Raw genomic sequence first — 16,989 nt, 5'->3', positions numbered from 1 at the left:
TGAATTCTGTAGTGGGGACCAATAACATGTAAATGTGTGTGTCCCCTGGCAGTAAATTCTTTGTAGAGACTAACTCAGCAGAAGGGAGTTCTGGGAAGTGAAGAGATTGCCCTTGTATTTCAGGCTTCCTTGGTCCATTTTCTGTTGCTATTTAGAGTACCTGAGGCTGGAAAATTTATAAAGGAGAAAGGTTTATTTGGGCCCAAGTTCTGAAATCCAGAGCGTGGCACCAGCATCTGCTGGGCCTCTGGTAAGGGCCTCATGATGCAGGCAGGCTGGCATGTGCAAAGAGAAGGGGCCAGGGAACCAGATGGCAGATCAACCCACTCTCACTGAAACTGCCTACTCCCACAGGAACGACACCGACCCTTCCTGGGGGTGGTCCCATGACCCTAAACCCCTTGAAGCCCCGCTACCTCTCAGTGCCTTGCACTGGCAATTAGAACTTTGGCGGTGACAAGCCATAACCAGACGGTGGCAAGAGTAATCAAGGAACTCTCCTTTTAAGAAGCCTGATTGCAGCCAGAGACTGGAGGAGGTGAGGTAGTGAGCCATACAGGAATGGAGGGCCGGGAAGTGTCTGAGGAAGCTGCTCCTGGCAGAGGGTGCAGCCTGGCACCGCCTTGGCAGGGGGCGGGCAGCAGGGAAACTGCCTGGCTGTGGCCAAGGAAGGACCAAGATGCGCGGAGCAGCTTTTGAATAGAGTAAGTTTTGTTCAGGGTCATCACTTGTTTCAAAAACCTTTTACTTTGGGAGTGTTCTAACATAACAGAAAAGTAGAGAATCAATATGTAATCATCCAACTTCCATAACCTTAACCTGTGACCAGTGTACTATCACCAATTCCTCTGCTCCTCTTCCCCAAGTTATTTTGAAGCGAATCTCAGCTATCGTGTTATTTCCTCAAAGGTTTTTTCACAATGTTTGTTCCCGTCATCTTTGTGATACTCAAATTGCCCATTTCAGCAGTAGGAAACCCTTCAGGGTGGTTCCTGTGCCCTTGAGAGGGTGCCCGTGAGGTTTCAGTGACCTCCATTCTTTCAGGCATGTGATTTCCCAGAGTTGCAGTCAGTCATTTCCCTGGGAATCCCCAGTTCCTGTGGGAAGTAGCATGAAAGCTCTGGAGACTGGCTCTGGGTAGTAGGCATGGCTGCTGCAGGGTTTTCACTGCTCCAGGAATTTCAGTGCACAGAGCCAGACAGCTTTGGGTTTTTGAAAGGAAGCATAATTTACATTACCAAGGGTTGTGTTGGCTGCTGTGTTGGCAGTACTGTGAAGGGGCAGAGGCAGGGAGAGTGCTGGAAGGCTGCCTGTCCGTAGTGCCAGGCCAGCAGGCAGTGCGCAGCAGCCTTCGGGTGGGATTATCACCAGGATTTATGAAAGGATTCAATTTGGGGTGTGAGGATGACAGCAGGGTTTTTCAGCTGGAGTTACTTACTGAGGTGGAGGAAGTTGTAGGAGAAGCAGCTTCCTGGAGAGAGGCAGGAAGGCAAGTTAAGTTTGAGATCTGAGCTGAGACATGAGTCGAGTTCAAGCGAAGTGTCCAGCCCAGAGGTGGGTCCTAGGTCATCAGCATGTCAGTGGCATGAGAACCCTTGGACTGAGGAGCCTGGGAAGCCCATCGTGGAACGGAGGGAAGAGTAGGAGGGAATCCAGGAACCCCTGTGTGGCCACCTGCTGCAGGGCAGGAGGAGGAGGAGGAAGGGTCCTAGGAACAGGGAAGAGAGGGGAGAGCCAGTGGGGAGTGTGTGCTGGGCGCATGTCTGGCAGCACTGAGACTGGCTTGGGATTAGTGTCAGGACCGGGATGGTGTGGAGTAGAGGTGTGGTTAGCACAGTGGAGTGTGGGAGTCAGACCTCGGGCATATGGACTCTTAAGGGATGGTGGCACATCCTAGTGAAAATGCCCCCTGGGCAGCTGGGGTGAAATCCTTGTACTGGTCACTCAGAGCCAGACACCACCCCTAACCCAGATCTTCGTGAGAATCAGGAGGAGGCACATGCTCAGGGCCAGGGCTGGGGCAGGGGCTGGATTTCAGACCCGACTTCTCCTTTCCTCCTCAGGCAAGCATCTTGAAGGACTAGAGTGCCCGACTGTCCAGCTGAAGCTATGAGACTAAATTAGTTCTTGGAAAGAGGAAATGGCAAGGGACAACTGAGAGTTGGCTTTGGGACATGACCACAGAGAACCAGTTCTCTGTTTGGTGGCACTTGAGGTAGACCCATAAGATAGGCTTCCTTACGTCAGAAGCAGAAGAGTCAGCCTGGGCATTTGGGGCACAGAGGTCAGGAGAAAATCATGCAATGTCTCTTCTGCTATTACACTCATGGTGATATAAGCAGTTCTCCATATTCAATGAACAATGGACGAGTAGTATTGCCTGGATATTGAAATTTCAAACTAACCTTGCCCTGCTATGGAAAACAAGCTGTTTAAACAATCTTAGATTTGATCGTGTTTGTCTGGGAATTCCCCATGGGGCCATTCCCAGAGGGCACCAGGGCCAGCACTAACCACCTTCCATCTCTTCAGTGGAGGTGGAGGCAGAGAGCACGAGAAGCATTACTCCCCGTTCCGGATCATCCCCTATTTGGTTCATGTACATAGCTCTACCCAACCAGAATCAGAACCTTGCTGTCTAACGCTGGTTGAGAAGATTCACTCTGGTTATGAAGGTAAGTCAGGAGGACCTGCCTTTAGATGAGATGCAGAAACGCCAGCAATCAGATAGGAACACAGCGAAGCCTGTTCACTGCAGCCCTAGGGCAGAAAAATGCTTGTTTTTAGGAGTTGGGCTCCTAGACTCTGAGCATGCTGGTCAACTTTTACTGACCTTGACTTCCAGAGCAGCCATCTTCACTGACAGCCTGGCCTCACAATCTTAGCCTGGGACTTCAGACAGATCCATGGTCCTCCAGTCCCTTCTCTGCTGGTGACCCATTCTATAGGGCTTTTTGATTCTGTCTGTGTGGAATTGAGCACTGAAACTGATGCATAGAGAGGCCATAGGAGTGATTGTATGTTTTTTGTTGTTATTTTTGGTGGGGGGTTGCTGGGGATTGAATCCAGGGCCTTGTACTTGCGGGACAAGCACTCTACCAACTGAGCTATGCCCCCAGCCCCTGGAATGTGTGTTTTTAAAAAACTGTTTTGAAACTTGAGCAAGCAGAGCCATGTTTCTAAACTCACGTGCCAGTGCTCAGGCAGCTCTGGGTGCTGTGGCCGTCACTGCCATTCTGATGTAGCATGCTCGCCTGCACGAACTCACAAACCTGCAGAGCTGCGGTGACAGTAGGGTCAGCCCAAAACTTATTCACACATGAAAAATAAGACAGGATTCTAATAAAAATAAAAGCTAATTTTACACATTCATGCTTTTTAAAAAAAAATTTTTTTAGTTGTAGATGGACACAATACCTTCATTTTACTTGTTTATTTTTATGTGGTGCCAGGAATCGAACTTAGTGCCTCATGCATATAGGCAAGTGCTCTGCCACTGAGCCACAACTCCAGCCCCATCATGCTTAAGAGATATGAAACACTGCAGTTCGCTTGGCAGGCAACGCAGGAAGAACCCGGCTAGCAGGATGATGAGGGAGTGGTGCATGTTTTAGTGTCTTCAGTGGTTTCAACTTCTGCCTCCATGTAAGGTTTCTTGCAAAAGAAATCGCACCTGAGCAAATGTGGTGCTGTAGATGCTCAGATTGTTCCCTAGGATATCATCTCTCTGTTTTTTAAATCACATGTTGGAGCAAAACTGACAATACTGATTTTTTTTTAAAATATTTATTTAGTTAGTTGTAGTTGGACACAATACCTTTATTTGAAGATCAAACCCAGGGCTTGAATGTGCTAGGTGAGCGCTCTACCACAGAGCCACACCCCAGCCCGACAGTACCGATTTTATTATGCAAAGACCGTCCATGTACTAAGTAAATTTCAGATACTTTTGTTGTTGAGTTGTCTGCAACCACTAACTAGCACTAAACTTTTTATTTACTTCTGCTTTAACCACTAGATTATTTGTGATGAAAACAGGCTATTGAGTGGGTACAGAATTTTTCTTCAAGTTATCCTTAGTGAATGTCACACTTGGTTTGATTAAGATGTAGTTAATGAAATTCTTATCATTTGTCTGTAGCTTTGGCTGCTGGAAGGCCTGGGCCCTAAGGGAGATTTTCACTATTTCGTATAGTGATGTTAGTTCCTTTTTAATATGTTAAGCAGTAGTTAAGTGGATTTAATTAGCCATTGCCTTTAAATGGGTCTTTCTGTTTTTCTCCTAGCTCCTCGAATCCCAGTGGATAAAAGAATTTTTACCACAACACACACCCCAGGGTGTGTGTTTCTTGAAATAGATGAAAGGTAAGAATTTTTTAAACCTATAAGAAATTTGTTCCTGAAAATGTATTAAATATGAGAAAAAGTTTACATCAGGTTTGCATGCTCTTCTACATTGTGAAACTGCAGTCCATCCCTTTGCCCGCAAGATTGTTGTTAGTTAGGTTGGAATTTATTTGTGTTGTCTGATTTTTAACATAAACACTTGATATATTTCTAAAAGTGATTTACAAGAGACCATATTAGATTTCATGATGCTTTAGGTGGCCGGTCAGTCCTTCTCAGAAGCACACAGTGAACCTGGGAGCCAGTTTACCAGTAATACCCATGATGTTGGACACTCAAACTGGACACTGGTCTCTCTAATCCCAGGCATTCCCAGTGGACAAGTGTTCCTCAAATCAGTTTATGAAGTGGGGGAAAAGCTTTTTTTTTTTTTTTTTTTTTTTTTAAAGAGAATTTATTTAAAGAATTTTTCTTTATTTTGAATTTAAGTCATTCCTTCTTTCTTTGAGGAGGGTGTTTAGATAGTTTTTATTATTTAAAGAATAGTAATGGTAGATGTTAATAATTGCTTATCACTGATTTTCAATATTTTTATTTGGAAATATTAAAGATTGATATTATATTTGTAATTGCCATTTTTCCCTCACATTTATTTTTGAATTTTAATTATTAAAGAAATTTGAAAATCTGGGAATCCATGCTGTTCCACACATAGTGTAAAGTAAAAATGACAAAAACTTGGGCATAATAATGATAGGTATTAATTTTGATTTTTAAAAAGCTTAACATTTGAAAATGGGTTTATTTAATTATAGTTACCCTGAAACCAAACAGTAATTAATGAAATACTTTGTATAATATATTCTGTGTAAAGTTAGAAAATCGAAGGCTAATTCTGTAAATAGCTTAAATTTATTGCATTAGAAAATGTTTTTGGATTTCTATACACAGAAAATGGTCATGAAGTCAGCTTTTTCTAGGGCAGTTTTACTCTTACCATAACATTTTTCCCATGAATGTGTTAAGTGTCCTAAAAGTGTTTCTGTGTCTACTTCATATCATCTTTTGTATTTAAGTATTCTTAAGCATGCTATGTTAATCAGCTCTCTGTTACTGTGACAAAATATTCGAGATAATCAACTTGTAAGGAGAAAAGTTTTATTTGGCTCAGTTTCACAAGCTTCAGTCCATGGCTGGTTGGCTTCATTGCCTTTGCATCTGTGGCCAGGCAGAACATCCCTGCAGGAGCATGGGGTGGAGCAAAGCTGTGGCCAGGAAGCAGAAAGAGAAAGCGCAAGGGGCCAGAGTCCCCAGTAACCTGACTTCCTTCCACTAGACCCTCCACACTAAAAGGTCTCAGCATGTGCATGGGCCAGGGGCCAAGCCTTTAATGTGGGCTTTTGGAGACATTCAAGATCTAAATTATAACAACACTGTATAAATTTGTAACCTGCTTTATTCATTTAAAATTATCAGCATCTATGTTATGATTTTTTTTTTTTTTTTAATGGCAACATAATAGGCATCAGACTCTTTCTGAAGAACTTGCTGGAAACAGATGCCTGGTCTTACCAGGTCTGTCTTCTGGCTCATTCTGTGTGTGTTTGTGATGCAGCTTCTCTGTTGACACCAACATTTACTGGATCATAAGACCATTTCCCCTCAGTGCAGCCACTTATGTTGTTGCTTTTATAAATCGTTTCATGAACATATTTTGCATAAGTTTTTTTTCCTATTTAGAACTTAGTAAAGAAGTGTTTTCAGGGATATTGTTGGTGGCTTTGTGGTTGTTGGGTTTTGCTTCTCAGAACTGGGGATGAAACCCAAGGCCTCTCATGTGGGGCAAGCACTCTACCACTGAACTGCACCCCAGCTGAGAAGCGTTTTTAAAAGTGTGTGAAGTGTAAGTTACTCGATGAGTGTAACCTGCTGCCTTTGTTGTGTCCTCGGTCCAGAGCAGTGCCTTTGCTGGGCTACCTCCCTCAGGATCTGACCGGAACCTCTGTGTTAGCATGCCTGCACCCTGAAGACCGGCCTCTGATGGTCACCATGCACCAGAAAGGTAGGACCTGCTCCTCTGCAGGGGGAATTTTAACCACTGATTCGTCCAATTTTTCACTTCATTTCTCTTTGGCCAGTAGCCTTTAACTAGATCGGCAACAGGTTGAGACCCTAAAGCAGTTGTTCTCTATTTCAACACTTGAAAAAATTGACAGATGAACAACTTGAAAAGAGCACTTGTGATCAGTGTCTCTAAAGTCACTTTTGTCTTCTCATTTCACGTAGTCTTGAAGTATGCAGGCCACCCTCCCTTTGAACACTCACCCATTAGATTCTGTACTCAAAATGGAGATTATGTCATACTGGATTCCAGCTGGTCCAGCTTTGTGAACCCCTGGAGCCGGAAGGTTTCCTTCATCATTGGTCGGCATAAAGTTCGGACGTAAGTCAATCGGCTTTAATATTTTCTAAACATTTTTTTTACTAAATAATATTCTTTAGCCCACTGACTGCCCCTTGAAGCAGTTGGCACCTGAAGTAAGTAATGTCAGACTTAGAGTTCCTTAAATGTCCATTGTTAAGTAAACTCTGGAATATTTGCTTGATGTATTATTATATTGGTCAATAAAAATTTTTGCAGAAATTACCTAACATGATACCTAAAATGTTTGACATGTGAGATGTAAAATGCAGCATACAAAGTTATCTACACCTGTCCTTTTAATTGTGTTTCCAACATACAAACTGAAATAGGGAAAAGAAGATCAGAGGAAATAAAAAATTAATATGGGTTAGGTATGAGTAGAGGAACTAAGGATTTTTTTCCCTCTATTTGCTCCTTATATATTTTAAAGATCTCCATAGCGTGTACAACTTCTTATGTCAGCCTTCTGTTGTCAAATTTTACCTAGTAGTTTCTGTTTTTAATTTTTTATTCTGATTTGTTATATATGACAGAATGTATTACAATTCATATCACACATAGAGCACAATTTTTCATATCTCTCGTTGTATACAAAGTATATTCACACCATTCGTGTCTTCATACATGTACTTAAGGTAATGATGTCCATCTTAGTCCACCGTCTTTGGTATCTGTTTTATTAAATCTTGATTTTTACAAAATTGGATTCTTCACTCTTTCATTTCCTGCCAGCATGACTGACTCCTGTTCCTTGTCCATGCAATGACATCATGTGAATGGATCTGGAGCAACCTGGCTGCCTTTGTCCCTTGAATTTTTTAGTTGACCTGTAGGGTTTTTTGACCTGGCCATAAGTTTCTTTTTGATAGCTGGAGGTTTTGGGTGGTGGTGGTCGTGGGTGGTGTTTGCTTTTTTAAGGATAGAATGCATATTTACCTCTGCTTGACATGCTGAAATCAAGAGGTTATGTTTTGTACCTTGGTATACAACTTTGTGTACGTAAGCATAGAACTAGAATAGCTGGGTGCACTCCTGTAATCCCAGTGGCTTGGGAGGTTGAGGCAGGAGTATTTTAAATTCAACACCAGACTCAGTAACTTAGCGAGGCCCTAGGTAACTTAGTAAGATCCTGTCTCAAAATTAAAAATTAAAAAGGGCTGGTTAAGCGCCCCTGGGCTCAATCCCTGATACCAAAATAACCAACCAGACCAAAACATAACAAAAACCTGAGAACAGTAGATCTACCAATAAAACGTATTTTATCAGATTTTTTTTATATGGCAGTGGAGATGGTTCATATTCCCTTCATGATGAGAAGTGCCTCGAGGTTTCCCTTACTGCTTTGTACTCTAAGGTTTGGCCTCTGCAGAGCAGGTTTAGAACCTCAATGGGAGGAATGGGTTCCTTGCTACTCTGAGACTGATTTGTGTTTAAAAACTAATTGAAAAGTTTAAATAGGAAATAGGACTACCAAGTGAGTACTGTTTGTGCCAGTGAGAGGGAGACTTTTCTTCTCTCAGTAGGAAACCTATTGGGAAATGAAAATAAAATCAGATAACTGCTCAGGGCAAATGGGGGGGAAACCCAGAGCAAATAAAATTTTTTTCCTAAAACATCCATCCAGGGGTTGTTGATGGGTCTGTGTCCCCTGCCCCCAGGCAGTGCCTGAGAGAAATCCTAGATTTTTTAGGTCATCCTTTGAGTTTTTTGATAGAATATGTGTGGAATTACCTGATATATAATGAATCCTCAGACTGTTGTCAGCATTTTTAAAAAGTATGCCACTGTTTACATCTCAAGACCCAAGATTATATGATGAAAAGGATGTAGAGTCTACAGGTATTAATTTTTCATAAAATTAGAGTTGTTCATCATATTTACAAAATTATTTTCAATGCAGTATTCTTTCAAGTATTTAGGGCTTGCCTGCCCTGGTGAGGCACTGTGCTAGACCCTGAGAGTGAGAAGGTAAACAAAATGTTCTCTCGCCTTCATGGAACCCACATGTGTGTAAGGGGAGAGACAGCAAATAAAAATGGTGTTGTCAGTCGAGGCGCAGTGGCATGCACACTCTAATACCAGCCGATCAGGAGGCTGAGGCAGGAGGATCACAAGTCAAAGCCAGCCTGGGAAACTTGGTGAGACCCTGTGTCAGAGAAAAACAAACAAAGGCTCTGCCATACAAGTAGAATTTAAGGAAGTGTGACCATTGAAATGGGCAGGGGGCTGTGTTTAACAGGAGACCCACCCACATCTCTCTGGGCCCTTCCTGGAAGCTCTGTGGGCAGGGAGCTTAGGTCCTGAGACCTTATTTTACAGAAAAAAACTCATATTCAGCACAGTTTTCCTAGAGATTGTAACGGAAAACTGGGTCCTTGTCCCCGTGCCAATTAAAAAACTAGGACATGGTTTTAGGAAAAAGAAGTTTTATTTCTTTGCTAGCAAAGGAGGAACACGGGGGACTCCTGTCCCAGAGGCCATGGTTCTCTCCATCAGGAGGAGCACAGGGTTGCATTCCAGGAGTGCTCTGGTAGGGGTCCCAGGTGCCCACCCTGGAGGCATGTTAGGATTCACTTATTAATTTGGAGATAGATATTCACTTCCTAGATCCTCCCCTGGCTTTCCTTCCTGTAATGGATGTATTCCAGGACAGTTAACTAGAGGAAGAAAACACTGTCTCCCTAATCTTGTTTAAAATAAATAAATAAAAAGTGTTCTTAAAAAAAAAAAAGTTCTTTAAAAAAAATAAGCCTTAGGGGCTGGGATTGTGGCTCAGCAGTAGAGTGCTCTCCTAGCAGGGGCAGGACCCGGGTTGGATCCTCAGCACCACATAAAAATAAAGGCATTGTGTTGTGTCCATCTACACCTAAAAAAAATTTTTTAAAAAGCCTCAGAGCATATATTCAGATTATATTAAGAATATAATCATATATTCAGATTTTCAAGCTCATAGTCCACAGAAAGATGTAACATGTTTTGAGTCATATAAACTTTTTTTTTTCCTAGATAACTAATCATTTATATTAATTCTTGCAAAAGGTGAAGTGGCCACTGTTGTGAGGTCACTTAGAGAAGAAGCAGAAAGTGGAAAGTGAGGCCTGGCCTGCTTTCTTCCTGCTCACTCCCCTGCACACATCCGCCTGGTACTGCTCAGCCGCTTGGCCACCACCTGCAAGTTAATCAGCTGGATTAAAAATAGTCTTGTAGAAATTTTCACAACTAAGAATATTTAAATCTCAGAGTATAAAATAGTCTATATTCTGTTTCCATTTCAGAAATTCACCCAAAAAACAAAATCTAAATAATACATGTGGAAGATTTTCAAGCTCATAGTGCCCAGAAAGATGGAACATATTTTGAGCCAGATGAACTTTTTTTCCAGATAACTAATCATTCATATTAATTAATTCATTCTTGTAACACGTTTTGTGGGTGTCTGCTGTGCACCAGAAACTGTTCTTGGTACAGAAGGTACAGGAGTGAAGAAAGACAAAACCCAGCCCCATGGAGCTTATATGGCAGTGGGAACAGACAGGGAACAGATTGGAGAGCAGTTAGTTAGGTGAGGTGCAGCCTGTTGGGTTGTGAAGCAGGGCACAGCCTGCCCTGTGCAGTGCACTGTGCTGTGCTGAGAGATGTTGATGGGTCGCTGTTTACCATCTAGGTGCTACTGGACACAGAGATGACTAGGGCTGTGCATGATGAGTGAATGGTCCCCAATGTAGATTTATTGCTGACTACTCTTATGATACTGCCGATATCCTATGATTGTCTGATAATGATAGAGTTGTTCATCATATTTACAAAATTATTTTCAATGCAGTATTCTTTCAAGTATTTAGGGCTTGCCTGCCCTGGTGAGACACTGTGCTAGACCCTGAGAGTGAGAAGGTAAACAAAATGCCGATATCCTATGATTGTCTGATAATAATTTCTGCCTTTGTGAGAGTGTTTTGAGTTTTAGGTAACTAAACTTCATGTGCAAGTGGTAAGAAATAGCAGACTGATGTCCTAGGAATACAAACACTGGCTCTGAGGTCAGACATGGATTCAGACCCTGGCTTTGCTGCTTCTTGGTTACGTAAATTGGGCATGTTCCCTGGACACTCAATTCCTCCCACTGTATGTGTGCATGCATGGGATATGCTGGGAGCAGACCCAGGGCCTCACACACGCTGGGCAAGCTGAAGCTGTCTGCCTCTGATCTACAGCCCCTGACTCTCATCTCACTTTTAGAAGTCAGGAGTACCTCCTGCTTCATGGGATGCAGTGAATTAGTATATTTAATTGGGTAGACCTCAGTAGACCTTGCTTTGCTGAGGTCCCAGGAGGTAGAGCCATACGGTGGCAAAGGCATGGACCTTGGGGCTTAGACTCCAGTCCCCTCACCCATCCTTGCTTGCCCCTTATCAGCTAGATCACCTGGGAAGGTTGTGATTCCAGTGAATAATATTTACACTCGGAATAGTGCCTGGTACATCATAAGGGTTTTGAGATGTTGGTTCTTCTTATTGTGTATTATAAAAACTAGTACAATTCTTGTCACAAAGCAGATCCTAAATGTGTTCATTTCTCCTCCTTTTTGTTATCTTTGTTGGCATGTCTGTTGTTCACTATACTCAGCTAGTAGATTTTAAATCTGTAGAATTTGAGTATACACGGGCCTGAAAATAATTTGGTGACAGCCACACCTTCACCATGACTGTGAGTTAGACTCCTGTTAATAGATAGGTTAAGTGATAAGGGGCATCAAACATTAGTTGTTGTTTGGCAAACTTGGGTGTTAAAATTCCTATAGGAGGGCTGGGGATGTGGCTCAAGCGGTAGCGCGCTTGCCTGGCATGTGTGCGGCCCGGGTTCGATCCTCAGCACCACATACCAACAAAGATGTTGTGTCCGACGAGAACTAAAAAATAAATATTAAAAATTCTCTCTCACTCTCTCTCCTCTATCACTCTCTCTTTAAAAAAAAAAAAAAATTCCTATAGGAGCTTGCTGAGTTAATGTCAAATTTTGAAGCCAGTCATTATTGAAGATGTTTTAGAAGCTAAGGAGGCTACTTGTCCAGAGCGGCAAATAAATTATTGCTTTGAACTCCATAGCCTTGGACAGCTTGACTGCATCTGGGAGTCTTTCCATGAGAAGACGTAGAAAGACACACCCATTTGCAGGCAGCAGCTGTTAATGGGGCCAATTCCATGCCTGGCATGTAATTTATGGGTTCAGTAGCTTTTTTAGATGCCTGCTAGCCATACACCTGCCAGCCTGTACACCTGCTAGCCTGTACACCTGTCTAGTGCACTAGACACCAGTGAGCCTGAACAGCCTAGAGGCACCAGTTACCTGCAGGAGGAAGACTCACTGTGTAAGTGATAAGGCCCCTACTGTGCCAGTTTCCCTCTTAAAGAACCCTTCCTAAGAATGCATTCTTTTCCCCTATAAAATAAAGATTGGTGGGCTTTCTCCCTTTGTTAGGCTCAGACCCATCAGGTCTTTTCCACCTGTCAAGCCCCTGCTTTCATATATTTCTTGTCTCTTTTGTCTTTCTTTTTTTAAAATTTTTTAATATTTATTATGTTTTTAGTTCTCGGCAGACACAACATCTTTGTTTGTATGTGGTGCCGAGGATCGAACCGGGCCGCACACATGCCAGGCGAGCACGCTACCGCTTGAGCCACATCCCCAGCCCTCTTTCTTTCTTTCTTTCTTTTTTTTTTTTTTTTTAAAGAGAGAGTGAAAGAGGAGAGAGAGAGAGAATTTTTAATATCTATTTTTTAGTTCTCGGCAGACACAACATCTTTGTTGGTATGTGGTGCTGAGGATCGAACCCGGGCCGCACGCATGCCAGGCGAGCGTGCTACCGCTTGAGCCACATCCCCAGCCCCCCTCTTTATTTCTTAATATCATGTTTTCAGCCTTTTATTTCCAGCCAGCCCACACCTCTGTACGACTACTGATTTCCCTCCCCATGCAGGATGCGGTGGGAGCTACTCGTCACTGATTTTATTTATACATATGGCTGTGATTACAGAAAGATTAGTGCCTCAGAGAAACTTACGAAGCCTGTCAGTGCCTCATTTGTTTCTTGTATTTACTATACCTCTATGAAGAGAATTTTAGCTTCATATTTCCTGTATTTGGAGTCAAGAGTTGCTTTATAAAAGCACAAACTTATTGTCGAGTAAAATTGTTAAAAATCACTCTGGACTTCATTGTAAATGGATTTAAAATTGCTTGATTCAATCTTTACTTGGCATTTTATAGGAGTCCACTAAATGAGGATGTTTTTGCTACAAGAATAAAAAAGACGAACAGTAATGAAAAAGACATAACAGAATTACAAGAACAAATTCATAAACTTCTGTTGCAGGTAAAGTGAAAGATATTAAAAACCAAACACAAAATTATATAATTGGGTTTCATGTTAGCATTCAATATTAATAAAATCACTTCCTGAACTGTAAGCAAAGAGAAATTTTTACCTCTACATAAATTTTTGTCTTTTAGATTAAATTATGCTAATTGTTTTGCTCCTTATTCCATGTGAAATATAGGGAATCCTTTTGGAAAAACGCATTGTAAAACAGCCTACCGAGTCACAGCAGTTGGGCAACAACCTTTCTACACAAGAGGCACCACCAGCATGTTCAACCTCTCGGTTTTGGCGTATTTTTTTTTTTTTTTTTTTAAATAATCCCAACTTTAAAGGTGAAGGAAAGGGACAGTAAGTTTCAGTATCTGTAGTTATTAGAAGGTAAAAGCAGGAGAAATTGCCTGTTGAAAAGAAATACCAAAGATGGTTTCTACTACTAAATAAAACTGAGTGTCACATAGAATAGCCCAGTGGTTTTCAAAATGTCTTTGATAAAATCTCTAGGATTTGTGAAGTGTCTGTGAAGTTCTCCCCAAAATGGTATATATTTAGTTTGTTCTGTTTATACTAAACTCAGCATAAATAAATAGAATTTATTTTCATGTTTTAAAAATTAATTATACTATGCATTTAAAACAATTGCTGTTCCAGAAATATCCACTTAGACTGCAAATCAAGACTTTGCCCTTGACAGTAAATGACAAAGTAGTGTCTTTCTAATCAGCATCCAGGTTAAAAACATCAGCCCCAAAATATCTAATTTAGGACGGGGAATTTCTGAAGTTAATTTTCTGATGATTTTAGAGAAACTTTCAGGTGCTTAATGCTACCATTTGCCATTTATATAGCCAGAGACTCTGAAATTAGGCCTCTTCTCTCTCAGCCTATTCACGTGAGTACTTCCAGTGGCTATGGGAGCCTGGGAAGCAGTGGTTCGCAGGAGCACCAGGTCAGCGTGGACTCTTCCAGCGAGTCGAGCGGGCATTGCATGGAGGAAGTGCAGAAGGAGCCGGTGCGTGCAGATATGTTCCTGTGCAGGCGCTGGGTGGTCTGTCAGTACTGGGCCTGCACTTGACATCTTCGCCCTCAATCGATAAGAGACATTTCAATCCATTTTGATTTGAAAACCTGTTTAAAAAAACCACAACTTTGGAAGGTGATATTTGGATTAATTGTATGCGTTCTAAAAATTAGCATGCTGTGAACTGATACATTCAAAGTCACATTGGCACCATGTACTGTGGCCCATGGGCAGCTGAGCTCAAGCCATGGCTTTTCTTGTTGTTGTGTCTTCAGAGAACCAGAAGTGAACAGTGTTTTGTTCATGTGTATTTTCATGTACATATTCATAATACTTGAAACCTGTCTTGTTCTTTTCCTAAGATGACCTTGAAGCAGGTCTACTCCAGTGTGAACAAAGTCAAGAATCTGGGCCAGCAGCTCTACATTGATTCAATGGCCAGGTCGTCAGTGAAGCCAGTGACGGGGACACGCCCAGAGCCCTCTGGTGGTGGTGAGTCAGAGTCCCTGGGGCCTCCCCCAGGCACTGAGATCTCTTGCAGACTCTTGCACTGGAGCCTGGAGCATGAAGCCCTGAGCCATGTGGCTGCTTTTCAGCTTTCTTAATTTGCCCAAATGACATTAGTGATATTAACAGCAATGATGGTGGCAACAGATACTATTCTGAAAGCTAAATGGTATTAGAATGTGGCTCTGATGTATTTTTATTGAAGAATTAACTTTTATGATGATACCTGCAAATTCAAGATTTTCCTGTTTCCCCATAAACCAAGAGTTGGTTTTTGAATGAAAAACATTGTGTTTTTTTTTTTTTCCCTTAATACATGCTTACTTTTCTTAAGCATGAGGTAAGGACTACTCCAAAAGAATTGATCAATTGTATTAGTGGCATTATTTTGAAAAGTTAACCTAGTTACATTATATAGCAGAGGAAAGTACTCTGATATAGAAATCACGTCAGATTGACTTTTTAACTTAGCTAACTTTCCCTTCATTTTTTCCCCTGAATGTTAATGTGATTCTGGCAGTCATGATGGATTTTAGTCACCTCAGTGGTATATATGGTCTCTATCATTGTCAGCTGTAGGCATTTTACATGTCGGGGGTGACACTCAATCTTCCTAAAGCCAGTAATGACAGTCCAGTAGCTGTTTCTCAGGACCTGACAGCATGTATGCCATAAAAAAATCGCAGTGCTCTTCCTCATGTAAAGTCACAGTAGCCTGCCTTAGTTGTTTTATGCTGCTGTGTCAGGATCTGAGACTGTGTTGGAGGTCAGGAAGGCCAGGAGCAAGCTCAGAGTCTAGTGAGAGCCCTGTCTTTGCTTTCAAGATGGATCCTTGAAGCCGCGTGCAGTGGCACATACCTGTAATCCCAGTGGCTCAGGAGGCTGAGACAGGAGGATCACAAGTTCAAAGCCAGCCTCAGCAACTTAGTGAGGTGCTGAGCAACTCAGTGAGACTCTGTATCTAAATAAAATACAAAATAGGGCTGGGGATGAGAGTCGGTGGTCACGTGCCCTGAGTGGGTTCTGGAGTGCTGAGTCCTTCAGAGGGAGGAGCACTGTGTTCTACAGGGACTAAGCTGGCTCCCTCCAGCAGATCTCACAGCGCTGCCCAGGTGGCCTCAAACTCCCAGGCTCAACGATTGTCCTGCCTGAGCCTCCCAAGTCCTGGGACTCTGGGAGCACAGCGCACCGCCTCTAGCCCCTGTGCAGTCATTAATGACGGTCCTAGAGCCCTCGGGATTCAATTGCACCAAAGCCCACCTCTGATAGTACCACATTGGGGTTTGAATGCCAACCTACAAATCCTGAAGGGACACTTGCCTTCAGACCATGAGGAGCTCACAGGGTTCTCCCCAGACCTAACAAGGCCTGCCTGTCAGTTTCCCTTCTCACCTGGGCGGGAAGCATAAGAAATGAATAGCAACATTTTTTTTTTTTTTTTTTTTTTGGTCTTTGGAAAGCACCAGATTCTCTTTCACACTCCTACTTAAGAGAAACCAGGATATAAACTTAAGAAGAAGAAAAAAGAATTTATCTTAAGTTTCATTCTTGCTATATATATATATCATTTCATGTGTCTTGGCAGAAAATACTTTGGGGAGGTCTTAAAGTTAACATTTCTAAACGTTTTCTTCATTGTCTGGTCCAGTCTGTCCTGCTCCCTGCTGCCTTGACCTAGGATCTCATTATTAGTGTCACAGTTTTATATCCTGACTTCTGTATTTCATCTCATTTCCAAGCAGCTTCCTGTCTCACCTCCCACACTGTCCAGTTTCTTATCACTGTATTGGTCTGGTGACCCCATCAGAACTATCAAACACTGTAGACAGGCAGATCACAGCTTTTCATCATTTACATGTTGTCACATAAGTGACAGGCAGTCTCTCTGTTCACCTGCTGCTTTGGAAACAAATGTTCCTGCTCTTAGACATTTCACATGCAGATGTGACTGTGGGGGAGGGCGACCTGTCCCCATTTGGTGTAGCTTTGGAGAACAAATGCCTTTTGAGGATCCTGGCTTTTATTAACATTCTAAGACCCACTGGTTTAAAGAGCTGTCAAAACCTTTCATGGGGCTGGAGTTGTGGCTCAGCGGTAGAGCACTTGCCTAGCACGGTGCGAGGCCCTGGGCTGGATCCTCAGCACCACATACAAATAAAGATGTTGTGTCCGCAGAAAACTAAAAAATAAATATTAAAAAAAAAATGTCTCTCTCAAACCTTTCATGTTGTTTGTTTGAGAGATACCAGGATGTGATTCAAGAATGTTGCAATTTAAATGTTAGAACTTGAATAGAGGACTACATCAACAAGAAGG

At 42.3% G+C, this 16,989-nt stretch overlaps 1 protein-coding gene across 10 annotated transcripts in view; it reads left to right on the top strand.

Moving 5' to 3' along the window:
* Positions 1 to 16,989, top strand: part of PER3 (period circadian regulator 3) — an 89,081-nt gene that overhangs the window by 8,755 nt on the left and 63,337 nt on the right. For all 10 annotated transcript variants that reach the window (XR_014023834.1, XR_014023835.1, XR_014023836.1 and 7 more), the window contains exons 6-12: positions 2,533 to 2,675; positions 4,287 to 4,365; positions 6,303 to 6,409; positions 6,634 to 6,790; positions 13,037 to 13,142; positions 14,029 to 14,157; positions 14,529 to 14,658. Coding sequence is in view for 6 of the 10 variants with exons in the window: in XM_081308471.1 (XP_081164597.1) it covers positions 2,533 to 2,675; positions 4,287 to 4,365; positions 6,303 to 6,409; positions 6,634 to 6,790; positions 13,037 to 13,142; positions 14,029 to 14,157; positions 14,529 to 14,658 (851 nt within the window). In the remaining 4 variants the exon portion in view is untranslated. The remainder of the gene's footprint in view (positions 1 to 2,532; positions 2,676 to 4,286; positions 4,366 to 6,302; positions 6,410 to 6,633; positions 6,791 to 13,036; positions 13,143 to 14,028; positions 14,158 to 14,528; positions 14,659 to 16,989) is intronic.

Source organism: Spermophilus citellus, assembly GCF_964194105.1.
Source record: "Spermophilus citellus genome assembly, chromosome: 9".
NCBI lineage: Eukaryota > Metazoa > Chordata > Mammalia > Rodentia > Sciuridae > Spermophilus > Spermophilus citellus.
Note: the sequence above shows the minus strand (reverse complement) of the source record. Positions and strands in the feature narration are given on the sequence as shown.